The 15,174-nt window shown below is 44.3% G+C and overlaps 1 protein-coding gene across 1 annotated transcript in view; it reads right to left on the bottom strand.

Annotated features, from left to right (window-relative positions):
* The window catches only part of C8A (complement C8 alpha chain), a 66,640-nt gene that overhangs the window by 7,203 nt on the left and 44,263 nt on the right, over positions 1–15,174 (bottom strand). The window contains exons 8-9 of the mRNA XM_059137464.1: positions 4,020–4,151; positions 2,474–2,631 (exon numbers count right to left, since the gene is read on the bottom strand). Of these exons, the coding sequence (XP_058993447.1) occupies positions 2,474–2,631; positions 4,020–4,151 (290 nt within the window). The remainder of the gene's footprint in view (positions 1–2,473; positions 2,632–4,019; positions 4,152–15,174) is intronic.

Here is a 15,174-nt window from a genome sequence, read left to right as displayed (position 1 = left end):
GGCCCTGTTATTAGGAAGTTAGTGCAGGATGTGCTGCTCTCTGACCCTCATTACAGATAATTCTTAACTCCAGGGAAGGTAGGACCATTGGGCAACTTCCCTGTGACCTTCTAGTAGGGCTCAGCACTCAGTCCCCTGCCTCTTACTCCTCACTCCCAGAATCCACGGGAAATGGGAAGGAAGCATTCCTTAGGAACGGCAGGTAGGAACTTAAAGGAGGGAGGAAGGATGGAGAAAAAGAATCTTAGAGCTTGAAAAGATATTGGCCATGGTTTTGTTCCCATTTTATAGATAAGAACACAGATTCAGAGAAGGCATGTGGTATGATATGAGCAACTCAATATAACCTAACACATAATAATATATAACATAGCACAACATCAAAACATAACATGATCTCCATATTCACTCAGTCTAAGGACTTGCCAAAACCCAGTAGTACTAAGCTAAAGGGCCATGCAAGTGAGTAAGCTATTGTCTCCACTCTGAGTGTCAGGTTCCAAATAACCCTGGCTGGACTCCTTGCCCATTGTTTGTCTCTGTCTCTTTCTCTCCCCCCAGCCCTTCAATGCATCCTTCATATATCTGTAAGCATCCTTTTTTAAAAACACAGCTTGAGCTGTGTCACCTTCCTGCTCTGTAATCTATTACCACCTTAATGCATCAAATCCAAACTGTTCAGGGGACAGCCTGTGATGTGAAGAGACCATGGGTATTAGCATCTATTGGACACAGCTCAAGTTGGGCTCTGCCATTTACCGGCTATGGTATCTGTCCAGCTTCCTTAGTTTCCATCAACATATCTCTTCAATTGACACTCACTAAGTACACACTACTCTTTCCCTAACCTTGTGATGTAACATTTTATTATCCCCATGTTGTAGAATAGGGAACTAGGGCTCAGAAAATAAAGTAACTTTATGTCCAAGGTTATACACTGAAAAGGTGGCGAGCCATGATCCAAATTATGTCTTTCTCATCCCAAATGTAGGCCCTTTTCCCCAAAGACAATATTTGGGCTTCTCCAAATCATTAATATCAGACTTCCCCTTGGAGGCTTTGCTCAAGGAAAACACAGAATTCAACTTTTGCCCATGAAAGTTTATATATTGCCCCTGATATCAATTTTACACTTTTTACCCAAATGACTAATAGCTTGATGATAGCAATTTTCAGACCCTATGTGAATTACAGGTGCGTGAAAATAGTCCCTTACTTATTGGAGAAGAAATGAAATCAGGGTTAATCCATCTGACCTCTTTCTTCATGGAGAGTAGGGTATTATAACAGACTTTTAGGTTCAACTCTTGATATATATTTTAAGAAGAGGAATGTATCTATACCTTGGATTTTAAATATACTCAGAAAAAGGACAAGAGACAAGAGAAAATGGGCAAGAAAACAATAATATTTTGTTTTAAAGCCCCAAAATACAATTCTTTCCTTAATGGACTACCCTTGCCTAGGAACAGAAATAGTTTGACAACTGGTGGAAGAGTCTGTTTCCTTTGCACTTTGAGTACACTCTCACTGCCTTTGTGAAGTTAGGGATTTAAGGCAGGGTTTCTCAACTTCAGACATTTCTTTGTTGTGGGGTCTGTCCTGTGCGTTGAGAGATGTTTAGCATCATCCCTGGTCTCTACTTAGTAGATGCCAATAGCGCCTTCCTAGCTGTGACAACCAAGAACCTCTCCAGATGATGCCATATTTCCCCTGGGGAGTGAAGTACCCCCCCATACTTGAGAACCATGGCTTTAAAAAAAAGTGCTAGGGTAGAGGGGTGTGAGAACAGATTGTGAGGTCTGAAGGCCTGAAATCCAGGCAGCTACACATGAGCCCTGTGACTATAAATGGCTCACTGGTATCTTAAAACCTCAGGTCCCTAATCCTTTCCATGGGAAGACTCACATCTGGACCAGAGGTTCATTGTGATGAGGAGATGGGATCCCTTAGAGCAAAGACAGCAAAGACAGCTGGGGAGCACAGCTCATTCTTGTATGGCCTGTGAGCTAAGGATGATTATTTCATTTGTAAAAGTTTGTAAAAAAGAAGGAGGGGAATTTGTATGATAGAGATTGTATGTGGCCCACAAAGCCAAAAATATTTACTATCAGCTCCTTTACAGAAAAATTTGTGAACCCCTACCTGAACAAATGTGATTTTAAAGTCTTTTCTGTATAAATACAAGTTCCCATTTTTTCATGTGGCCTAATCCTGAAGAAATTCTGGGACTACTGGTGTAAAACTAGGCTCTGCCCAGATATTAAGCTTCTGCTCCCAGCGGTCCTGTGGCCCCGGGGTTTGAAGTCACGCACTCCCTACAGTCAGGCGTGGGGAAGGCCACCAGATCACTGTGCTGTTACATTTAATCTTGTTCTTTGATGGGCTCATAATAAGAAATATGAAATGATCTGGTCTGCTTCACTTTCATTCCTCATGGACGTAGAGTTTCTTCAAGTGCGAAAAGACTTACCTCAAAATCAATAACAACAGGATTATACTTTAATGACCTCCCCCAGGAACGATATGTAATGGTGCTACTGTTTTCAGACAAGCCACCGCCCCAGCCAGAACTGCCACCTCGCACCCGAGAAATGATGTCTTCCACACCCATGGCCTTCAAGTTGTTTACTGCCATCAAAGAAGAGAACTGCATTAGTTCATTTTCCAAAAAGCCAAAGGACTGGTTGGCAAGCCCCACTAATGAGATCTGGGACAGAGTTCCTGCACTCCCCTTAGAGCTGTCTCCCACACTTCTACCTTGCTCAGTTAACTCAGGACAAAGCAGAAGAGAGGGACCAGAGCCTAGGAATAGACTCATCCTCTGATCTAGAACAGATACTGGGATGAAAGCCCAGCCCTGACCAGCATGGCAGAGGGAGAGGATGGGAATGTGGAGGATTCATTCATGCATGCATTTATTCATTCAGATGCCCTGTGCTTACTACCTGTCTACTAGGCTCAATTAAATATCATTGTGGGGGGCGCCTGGGTGGCTCAGTGGGTTAAAGCCTCTGCCTTCGGCTCAGGTCGTGATCCCAGGGTCCTGGGATCGAGCCCGGCATTGGGCTCTCTGCTCGGCAGGGAGCCTGCTTCCTCCTCTCTCTCTGCTTGCCTCTCTGCCTACTTGTGATCTCTGTATGTCAAATAAATAAATAAAATCTTTTAAAAAATATATCATTGGTACTAACAAAAAATAATGATTATCATAGGTGCGGCAACAGGTATCTCTGTGGGGCTCAGAAGGGGCATGGAGAAAGATCTACAGTAGAGGAAGGAAGGTGGTCAGGGTGAAAGGTGAGTTGTCTAGAAAAGTGATGAATATTTGGAGGTAAATGGCGAGAGGAGGGAAGAACGTCACAGAGAAGAAATCATTTAACTTAAGGCCCTGGGGCATGAGTAGTCTAACACAATGGGAGTAACTTGAACCAATTTTATGTCTACTTCATCCACTATATTGTAAACTGTTTCATCATCCCTGTACCCTCAGTATCTCCCACCTGAAAGAAAAATACCCCGCACATTTGATGAATGAATGCATGCATAAATACTCACACTAACTTGTTCAGGAAATGCCACAAAATATCTGTGCGCAGTCTTTCTCTAATAATTGTTCCTTGATCTTGGTAACTATGTTCTTCTCTCTCAGAAGACTTGTCTCCTCCCTCTGGACTATAAACTGAGAGGCCTTCATCTCGATAGTCAACTACCCAGCTTCTGTCTACACATTTTTTTTTTTTTACACATTCCTTTTATCCCAGGTCTTTCTTTGATCTTTATCTAGTGCTCAAAATCTAGAAGGGAGCACTTTCTAAAATCACATCTTTCTAAGATGACCTTAGCCCATAGTGCATTCAAAGTAGAGCCACAATCAGTCATTGGTTTGGGTATTTAGTACCTAGACAGCACAACCATTGACTGAAATGGAATCAGCTGAGGGGGAAAATCATGTCCGTGCCCTGAGTGTATGTCCAGGAAAATCTATCTTCTCTGTGGGAGACCCAGTACTCAATACTTACTCTCATTGCCTTCTCCGAATTTTCTACAGTGGCCCCCTGATAACTGCCCTCCAATGCTTAAACGGTCTGAATAGTCATATTCAATGCCCACAAAACCTCCAAAGCATGTCTTGATATCTGTGATGGTAAGATCTGCAACAGGGAGACAGAGACACAAAATGCTGAGATGCTTTAAGACCGCGAATGTGGTTCATCTCCCACTCCTAATTCTCCCCCTTCATTTTTCCCTTCTAATGGGAGATGAAGCATGAGAAACTATGGACTCCAGGAATCAAACTGAAGGTTTTTTTTTTGTTTTTGTTTTTGTTTTGTTTTGTTTTGGTGGGGGTGGTGATGGGTGAGCCTGCTGATGGGTATTAAGGAGGGCATGGATTGCATGGGGCACTGGGTGTTATACGCAAACAATGAATTATGGAACATTATGTCAAACACTAGTGATGTACTGTGCAGTGACTAATGTAACACAATTAAAAAGAAATAAAATCTATTTTGATAACTCTGCCAAAAAAAAATCCAAAAAAGACAGTGACTATAGAACAACTCCCTCATAGCAGTTATAGCGTGCTTTAATTTTGGAGTCCAACAGATCTAGGTTGAGATCCCAGTCCTTTAACCCAATTTCAATTTCAATAGTCTCTTGTATGAGGTTCAAACCCAAATAATTCTCGAAATGAGAAGGAACGTATACTGCACATACTGGTTGCTCAAAAGCTTGGTTTCCTTTCCTTTGCACATTCTCCTTGAGGCTCCTTGTGGCAGGGGTTCTGCCTCATCCATCTCCATATACTCCTCACACAGAACCTGGCCTGTGACTGGCACCATCTTCACTCTGCCATTTTGCATACAGTACCCCTTCCTTTCTCCCTTTTTTCCATTGTTCCAAGGTCTACTCAAGCTCTAGTTCAAATATGTTCTGCATGATGCAGATTTGGATCAGAATACTTCCTTCTTTCCTCAGAGCTACCAATGTGTTTTGTGCAGACATGAACAATCATATTTGCACAATTCTTTTTTGCCCAGGTTCTCTTTGTACCCCAGAAAGGCCAGAGTGTTGTTATATGACGGGGTCTCCATGGGCAGTCTGCCTGCCTTCTGGCCCCATAATAATAACTGAGTCCCGCATTAGCAGTCCCCATATTTGTCTACATCTGGGGGCCCTTGGAGGAACCTGAATCTTGTAGATGAGGAGCATAATTCTCAAAGCAGTAAAGTCATTTTGTCACAATCCCTCACTCTGTAAGTGAACAGAGCTGGGCTTCCAGCCCTTCACTGGGCTGGCAAGGTAAGGCTAGAAAAGTCAACTAGGGCAGGGTACTGACCATTGCTACAGAGTCCAGCTTTATCTGCAGCTCGGGTTTTCTGAAGGTTTTCTGAAGGGGTTTGTATTTTTTGAAATGTCATTATTTTTTTTAATTTAAATTCAATTAGTGAACACATCGTACATCATTAGTTTCAGATGCAGTGTTCAACAATTCATCAGTTGCATAAACACCCAGTGCTCATCACATCACGTGCTCTCCTTAATGCCCATCACCCAGTTACTGCATCTCCCACCCACCTCCCCTTCGGCAACTCCATTTGTTTCCCATGTTTCAGAGTCTCCCAAGGTTTGTCTCCCTCTCTGATTTCCTCCCATCTAGTTTTCCCTCGCTTCCCTTATGGTCTTCTGCACCGTTTCTTATATTCTACACATGGGTGATACCATATGATTATCGTCTTTCTCTGATTTACTTATTTTGCTCAGCATAATGCCCTCCAGTTCCATCCATGTCAATGTAAATGGTTAAGTAGTCACCATTTCTGATGGATGAAAGATATTCCATGTATCTATATACCACATCTTCTTTACCCATTCATCTGTTGAAGAACATCTTGGCTTCTTCCACAGTATGGCTCTTGTGGACATTGTTCCTATGAATAGGTACCTCTTCGGAATCACTACATCTGTATCTTTGGGGTAAGTACCTAGTAGTGCAATTGCTGGGTCATAGGCTACTCTATTTTTAATGTTTTAAGGAACCTCCATACTGTTTTCTGGAGTGGCTGCACCAACTTACATTGCCACCAACAGTGTAAGAGGATTCCCCTTTCTCCACATCTTCTCCAACACTTGTTGTTCCCTGTCTTGTTAATTTTTGCCATTCTGACTGGTGTGAGTTACTTTTAACTGCAATTATACAATAATTATTACCAGCCCTGTATTATTATGGCAACCACAAGGGAAAAATAATTTTCATTGTTTATTCAATTGAGCTATGGATTAGATCTAATATTTTCAAAGAAGTATCAAGTAACCAAGTTACTAGTCTGTGTCACTGTCAAACTACAAACTCTGTGAGGTCAAAGATTTGTTCTTTATTCACTACTTTCTTGTCAGCATGGCAGCACAGTGTCTCCTGTGGAGGAGGCGCTCAGTAACCATTTTCAGAATAAGTGATTGATGAATGAAACAAGTGAGCGAATAAATATATACCAGCAGTCCTGTGGCACAGGCTCCTGACAGAAAAAAATCTCAGAAGTCAGGAATCCTGAATTCAAATTCCAGTCACTTGGATAAATGGATGAAGAGGTTATAGTGTGTGTGTGTATGTATGTGACTATTATGTGTATAAGGTTATTATATATGATATATATATAGATATATCTATATCTATCTATCTATATATATGATTATTCAGCCTTAAAAAAGAGAGATCCTGCCATTTACGAGAGCATGGATGAACCTGGAGGACATCATGCTGGCATGAAGTAAACCAGACACAAAAAGGAGAAAATGGCGGGATCTCACTTATATGTAGCCTCTAAAAATGCCAACTAAATATATGGGAGCAAAGACTAGAAAGGCAGTTGCCAGGGGTGCAGAGGTGAGGGGGCGTGGGGGGTGATGCTGGTCAAACAGGACAAAGTTGCAGTTTTGTAAGATGAATAAGAAGAGACTTTTGATGTGCAGCCTGATGAAGACAGTTCATCATATCATGGGGAGTACTGAACACTTGTAAAGAACGTAGATTCCCATAGACATCGGAAAAGGGAACTGTGTGAGAAGATAGGCTAACTAGCTTCACTTGTAGTCATCATTTCCCTTTGTATATGTATATCAATCATCGTGTTGTACACCTTCACTGTGGACCCATGTTCTGGTTTTAAAAAGCAGAACTAAACAAATCCCAGGCCCAGGCATGCTGTATGAGTTGAGAAAACTCCTGTGGTCACACTGGACTGCAGTTTTCCTATTTATGGAGAGAGGGGCTGGATTTGTCCGTCTCCAGGCCCCTCTGTGCCACTACCCGCTGCCCCCACCCCTGTGCCTGGATCTCTGAATCACTCCTGAGCTGGGAGGGCCTGGGAGGCGGGACGCTGTGAGGCTGCGAGCACCAACACTCAGCACTGAGCCCGGGGCTTCTCCTGCCACTTCTGTTTGAGTACTTTTAATCGTTAATGCATTACTAATTGAGGAAGATTTAGCATATTTAATTGTTTTGATTAAAAAATGCTTTGCCGGTGATAAACAAAAGTGGGGAAGAGCATTCACAGGCAGAAGCCAGTGGGATTACAAGGGGAATGGTGGTGGAGGGCTGCCGGCTTACGGTGACAGGGCAGGCTGATTACAGGGGTGAGGGGTAGCTGGAGGGCACCTCCAGGGCCCTCATGCTCACGCAGGTCTGCCACAGCCTGTTGATTTGAGCAGGACCACTTGAGTGCAAAGATTTTCCTTCCAAGAACACCAAAGTTGGGTACCAGCCAGCAAGGGAAGGTCTGCGACTTCAGAATCTTCAGATGTGAGAGATCTGAGAGCATCCTTGGACATCCAGCCCACCCTTCTCATTTTTAGATGAGATGCCTTTGGTTTATATAGATGACTTATCTTACCTAAGGCCACATGGCTAAGAAACGGTAGAGCTGAGATTCAAACTCAAGTCCATCTTGCTTAGAAGCCTGTGATATTTTCATTAATGCCAGCTATCACATCCAACTAAAGAATTCTGCTCTCAGAAAAATTTAGTGAACGCTGACTGGGTACCATCCCCATCACTTTGTGTTAGGCAGTGCAGACACTCTGAACTAAATAGGAATATGATGAAAATCTGAATAAGCAAAATCTCGTCCTTGAGAAGCTAGCAGGGTTGGGGTAAAAACTAAGGTGCACCCCAAGAGTGTCATTTTTCTATATAGGAGGGTTAGGAGAGGGTCTCACATCAGAAGCTATGGGGGGTGGGGTGGGACGCAGATCAGAGCTGTCTGCGAGGACCTATGGGAAACCAAGGCCAGTGAGCTTGGTGGGGGGTGGGCATAGGAGGTCAAATGCCGTGCCAAGATCCAAGACTTGAAACTAGTACTGAAAGCCAAAACACAGAACCATACACATCTTGCTTCATCCATCTAGTAAAAAGCAGAGGAGGGGGAGGGGAGAGGGAACAGAGAAAGGTCTGGAGCAATTGTGTGGCACTTGCCCAGATGGGTGTGTGGCCTGAGTGGTGGAGTGACTATACCAGCTGACCTTTGAACAACACCGGGGTTTGAGACGCTGACCCGCCACACTGCTGAAAATCTAAGTATAACTTTTCACTCCCCCAAAACTTAACGACTCATAGCCTACTATTGACAGGAGGCCTTACAGTTAACATAAACAGTGGATTAACACATATTTTGTATATTATATGTATTATATACTATGTTCTGAGAGTAAAGTAAGCTAGAAAAACTGGCATTATGAAAATCATAAGAGAAAATACATTTACAGTACTGTACTGTATTTATTGGAAAAAATCCACATATAAGTGGGCCTACATGGTTCAAATCCATGTTCATAAGTCACATGTATTTATAGAAGCAAACAATGATCAGCCATGGCTCCACCCCATGGGTTCCTTCGATGTCAGCTTGGACCATATCATACCAGCATTTGTGTTGGGGTCTTGAACTCAGTGAACTCTAGAGTTGAGGTTCCCAAACCCGGCTACACAGTGAGATCATCTGTAGCGCTTATAAAACATACAGGTTCCTGTGCCCCACCTCTATGCGTCCTAATGCTCTATTTCTGAGTCATCAGCAATCTTTATTTAAACAGATGATCCAGATGATTCCTTGTCAGCACATCTGGGACCAGATATTGAGTAGCATGGTTCTACAGAGAACCCTGGTGGCCTGTCCCAGAGCACCGGCCTCGGCCCTGTCTCAGTCAATGCCTTTGTCAATGCCTTCGATATGGACTCGGCAGGCAGGCTCATCTTCTCCACCCATAAGAGATAACTAGGAAAAGCCAAGGATCCTTCAGGTAAAGAATCAGGGTTGAAAAAGCCCTCAAAAGGTTTGGAAGGATAGACACACCAAGAATAGCAAAATGAGGCTCAGTTGGGAAAGCTATAACTTCCTTCCCTAGGGAGAAAATACCATGTGTGAACACAATAGGGAATGGGCACAGCTTAGAAAGCAAGAGAAAAGGTTGTGGAGTTTTGGATAACTTCCAGCTCAGGAAGACCATGAAACCAGGTAAAAAACCAGGGGAAAATTATAATCAATAAAGTAAAGGAGGGGATAATCTGCGTGTGTGTGTGGTGTGTGTGTGTGTAGCTTAGAGAAACCCAGAATCTGATACAAAGTTCTACAGTCCATATTTTTAGAAGGAAATAAGGAAAGACGACTTTCGCTCAACATTGTTTAGACTTAAAAAAGAAGGAAATCCGGCCATATGCAACAACATACGTGAATGTTGAGGACATTGTGCTAAAAGAAATAAATAAGGAAGGACAAACATGCATGATTCCACTTATAGGAGGTATATAAAATAGTCCAACTCTCAGAGTATAGAATGGTGGTTGGCGGGAGGGGGGAGAAGGGAAATGAATTGCTAATCAATGGGCATAGGTCTCAATTATGGAAGTTCTAGAGATTTGCTATCCAACATTGTCTCTATAGTTAAGAAGCCTATATTGTACACTTAGAAATTTGTGAAAAGAGTAGATGTCATGTTAAGTGTTCTTTTCAAAAAAATTATTTATTTGTTTGAGAGAGAGAGAATGCATGTGCAAACGGGGAGGGGACGGAGGGAGACAGAGAGAATCTCAAGCAGATGCCCCACCAAGCACAAAGCCTTAAGGGGCCTCGATCTCAGGACCCTGAGATCACAACCTGAGTTGAAACAAAGACTTGGATGCTTAACCAGCTGTGCCAGCCAGGCGGCCCTCATGTTAAGTGTTCTTATCACAGAAAGACTAAAGAATGAAAAAAGCAAGTAGGGAATGATTGGGGAAGAGTAGCATGAGGGTGAAGAAATTCAAAGCCATATCCTTTGGGAATGTTTGAGGGGATGGGGATGTTCACCTGAACAAGAGAGGAAAGTTCTCTCTCTAAGAGAGATCTGTGGAACTAGATTCAGCTCTCCAGAGGATTGTCTTGAGGAAGAGGAGTTAGGCTTACTTGTGTGATTGCAAGGCAAGAACTAGGACCCAGAGGGCGGAAACTACAGGAAGACAGATTTAAGCTCCTCATAAAATAAATCTTCATCATGGTCACAGGCCAAGGAAATCTGAATTGTTTCATAGAGGCAGTGAGCTCCCCATCCTAGGAGGGTACCAAGGAGAGACTATTTGCTTGAATGGGGCATAGTGAAAGAGTTTGAAGAGTTGACCTGTGGTCTCTGAAGGTTTCTTCTAAATCCATGATTCTGAAACTTTAAGAACACACCAGAACACCTGGAGAACATTTGAAACAAGCGTGATAAGTACTTAATGATGTGTGCCAGGCATCCGGGAAATAAGGATGAAAGAGCATTTGCTCTTCGTGAGCTCACAGGCAAGTGTGAAGAAGTGGAAGAGAACAAATACTGCCCTGTGCGAGGAGAGGTGTGAAAGAGGCCAGCATAGTCAGAGGAGCCTTCCTTGGAGGTCAGACGAAGGCTATCAGAGGCAAGTCTGAAAGGATGAGTAGGGATTAGCCAGATAAAGAGGGCACATTGGAAGCAGAGGGAGACCATGTGGAGGTCTTGTGTCTCTAGCAACAAGATTCTGCTCAGAAAGGCCAACCTGACCTAAACTCAGGAGTACAAAAGAGGGAGAGGGCAATCAGTGGGGCAGGTACTGGGAGCCCTTGGGTTCCTTCCCACTCTAGCCTGAACCTGAGAAGAACTGTTGGGATGTCCAACTGGCGGGCCAGGAACCGAGAGGACATGTCTCTGGCCACCGTGTCTACTGTTCCTTTCCACCGGGTCTTGGCAGTGCTACAGGTCTGAGAGCTGTTCTCACCCTTCTTTGGAGAGGCTCCATCAGTGTGGCTCAGAGGCAGAACGAGGAAGCTTGACTTCTGAGGTGCCAGAAGGCCATAAGTCTGTCACTCCTCAGATGAAAAGCATCAGGTGGAAAACAGCAGGTGTAATACATTATTTATCTCTTTGCAACAAACAAATGTCATGCAGGTTGCTGTGATCTATTTGCTTTGTTGCTTTGCTACATTGGTTACCTCCAAAGACAGCTTCAGAAGGAAAGGGAAAGACTCATATAGCCTATTTTATTCCATAACATTGGAAAAGATGGTTGTTGAGCTTGGAAATGTAGGCTAACTTCACCTGCTCCCTCTAGGCTGCTATTTATCTATTAAAACTCACGCTTCTTCCCAACCGCCCAAGAACAGCAGTGTAAGTACCTCTGTGCCTTTCATGTGCTTTTTCCTCTCCCACTCAGTTCTAGAAAGCCTTCCTTCTCTCCCAAGGGCCAAGTCTGTGTCCCCACAGAATCTTTGTGTGTCCCCCAGTGTATCCCTCAGCTCCCCTCCAGCATAGTATTTAGCAGACCTTAGCAATCGTCAGTTTCTTGGTCTGTTCTTCCAATTATCCTACAAACTTATAAAATTGCCTCTTGGGTTTACAGGTCTTGGCACAGAGCCTGGCATGTGACAAGCCCCCAGGAGTGCTCAGGGATGGGCTGATTCCACCCAATCTAGACAATGCCTCTGAAATGTTTCAGTAGTCCTAGATCTCCTTTTTGGCTAATGATACAAATCGTATCTTTGTAATATCTCACACTTGATTAGGAGATGATATTTTGTAAAGCATTTTCATCTGTATTATCTCATTGGAGGCTCACAACAGTCTTAGGGAGCCAGGAGGATTTCTCTATTTAAGAAAAAGCCGTAATTATGGTGGTTAAGAATCTGAACTCTGGAGTCAGGGTTTTACATTCACTAGTAGTACTGGATGAGTTACCTGAACCTCCTTGGGCCTTATTTTCCCCATTTATAAAATGGGAGTGATAGTTTCCCCACATGGGTCCCAGAAAACAGTGTTGGACACAATTAAGTGTTCAATGAATCTTCACTATTATTGTGAAGTTGGCTTGCCTCAAATGCCATAACAAACAGGCCCAAGAGTCAGGGTCGATGTACGGTGTGTTACACCCAAAGATAGTACATGCTTTAAGGCATCACAGCAGTGTTAACTGTGCACAGAAATGCTGCTCGTGTGGCACAGGAACAGTGGCCCCCCAAGCCCTGGGTTCCCTGATCACCCCATTGTACAAGGCTGCTCAGAGAAAGGAATCCATGCTCCCAATGGGCAATGTTGGGACTGTAGTCTCGTGTTTCCCTCCTGATTACTGACAGGTATCTTCAGAGACTCTGGCCCTTCTGGACGATTTTGGCCATACATATCTATTCAAATGGCTGGCTAATGGAGCCATGACAAGAGTCAGTAGAGCAGAGATTCTCAGTCTCTCTGGGACAGAGACTGCCTAAGCCAAATTCACTTCTGCACACTTACTATCTGGGCAAATTGTCTAACCTCTGTATTCTCAGGATTCTCATCCATAAGGTGGTAGCTTTTGTGGTACCTACCTCATAGGGTTGTTTGTGGTGTTTAAGTGAGTTAAGCTGTAGTGTGTACGATGCTTGGTGTGGTGCCTGGCTCAGAACCAGCAGTAATGGTCAAGCATTACTGTTATGACTACTGCCCTGAATGTGACAGTATCCATAGACTGGGCTACTGGTCCCTGATGCTGAGCCTGGAAAATCACGGAACAGTGGAACCTTAGGAGTTTGTCAAAACAGATATTTTTTTAAAAATATTTTACTTATTTATCTGACAGCAAGAGAGAAAGCACACATATGGGGGGAGGAGCAGAGGGAGAGGGAGAGGAAGGATCCCCACTGGGCAGGGAGCCAGATACAGGGCTCAATCCCAGGACCCTGAGATCATGATCTGAGCGAAGGCAGATACTTAACTGACTGAGACATCCAGGCGTCCCAAAAATCAGATTTTCTTAATCCACATTTCTGGAGTGTGCCATGAATAAGTGAAGATTGAGAAAACACCCACATTTGGTAAGTACCTATTATGTGCTAGGTAAATCTTTCCCATGTGCTATCCCGTTTCGTATTCACACATTTCTCCATAACAGGTACAATTTTTCCCATTTTTGAGATGACTAAACAGAGCCTTAAATAGTTGAAGTCACTTGCCCAAAATGATAGACTAAGTAAATAGAACCGGGATTGAACCAAAGTCTGTGTCCAAAGCCCATCTCCTCCATGCCACATTATATCACCTATGGGAGAGAGGCCAAGTGTGGCTCTGGGGGTAATTTTGACATGATCACACCTTTTTTTCCTTTAAGGCTGGGGCTGTTTCAGTGACAGAGGTGGAAATTCAAAATCAGGGCAAGATCAGGAGAATGGTGTCGAGAGTGTCTCAGTTCCATGTGTATGTAAATGACTTAGGGGGGACGGGGACAAAGCCAAGACATCAGGAGTCTGTCAGTCAATCAATACCATCCATCACTATGAAGTCTGGTTGTCATGGTAACTGCGGATAAAGCCTGGAGCCTGTTAGAATCTAGTGCCTGTCTGTTCAGGGTGACTGGTTGGTTAGCAGGCACAGCAAAAGACCCTCTGGGCCAGGCCAGACAGCTTAGCCATAAATATAAGACCGTTCACAATCAGATTCTGGCCCAGCTTACCCTTTGCACTGTCCAGTCCAGCCCGAGTCTTTAGAAATCTACCCCGACTCTGCAGAGTGCCGGAAAGCTCCAGAGAGGACCCAGCATAAATGGCTTGGATTCTCAGCCTCTCTTGCTAGGAGGACACTGAGCCTTTGCTGTGGACCAGCCTCCGCCTATGTGCAAAACTCTGGGAACACCTCGTTAACCAGATGCATGATGGAAACAGGCAGGGACAAAGTGTGGTGTATCTAGCTGAATCCCAGGTGCACTGAAGTACCTAAGAAGCCTCCCGACCCAAAACTATAGAGACAGAAAATCTGCCTGGAAGGGTCCTATCTAAGCAGAGACCAAGGATGGATAAGCCCTGGCCAGGTGGAGAAAAAAGGGTATGGGGGGGGGGGGGACAGAAATCCAGGTAGAAGAAACAGCACATTCATTCTTAGAAAGCCCCAGGGAGGAGGAGGAGGGTGCGATTAGGTGGAGGGACCACAAAAGCATAGTACAGCACAGCCCAGTGCTGAGTAATGGGGCTAGAGGGCTGGGCAGGGCCAGAGCATGCTCCCTTGAATACTGACCATCTTATCCAGGGCCAGGAACCCTCCTGTTCTCAACAGTCACCTCCGCTTGGCTCCAGCAACTTGTCATGCCGGAAACTGCATTCTCTCTGTGGCTCTCTGGAGCCCAACACTGACTCCAATTCCAGGTTACTGATATTATCACTCTTCCTGCTCTAACTCAGCCACAGGATCGCTGTCATTGACACACTGGCCTCACGGGCAAGTCCTCTACAACAGAGTGCGACCTTTGGGTGAACCCGGACACACGTCTCCTACCATCCACCCCCACCCATTTGCTGCTTCAGTCACGCTCATGAGACGCTCTGCCCAGAAAGCCCTAGCTCCCTTCTGTGTTAGGCAAGCTCCTACTCCTAAATTTTGGAAGTTCAGGTTTGAATGTCTTTGGAGTCTAGAAAAAGGGAGGGCAGGAAAGGGAGGGTTGCTTTCTCCCTTGTGCTTCTACTGTATTTATTTTCATTTGAGCATTTTCACATTGTATTTTTCTGAGTCCCCAACTAACAGTACATTTCTCCAGGGCATGGAGCTGTGTCCTTCATCTCTTGATCATGGGTTCTCGTTGACTGGATGCGTGGTTGGAGGGATGGATGGATGGATGGGTGGGTGGGTGGGTGGGTGGAGATTAGATTAGGAGAAGGGTTCTCCTCAGACATT

Source organism: Mustela lutreola, chromosome 10, assembly GCF_030435805.1.
Source record: "Mustela lutreola isolate mMusLut2 chromosome 10, mMusLut2.pri, whole genome shotgun sequence".
NCBI lineage: Eukaryota > Metazoa > Chordata > Mammalia > Carnivora > Mustelidae > Mustela > Mustela lutreola.
The sequence above is the reverse complement of the archived record's forward strand: the minus strand, read 5'-3'. Positions and strand labels throughout refer to the sequence as shown.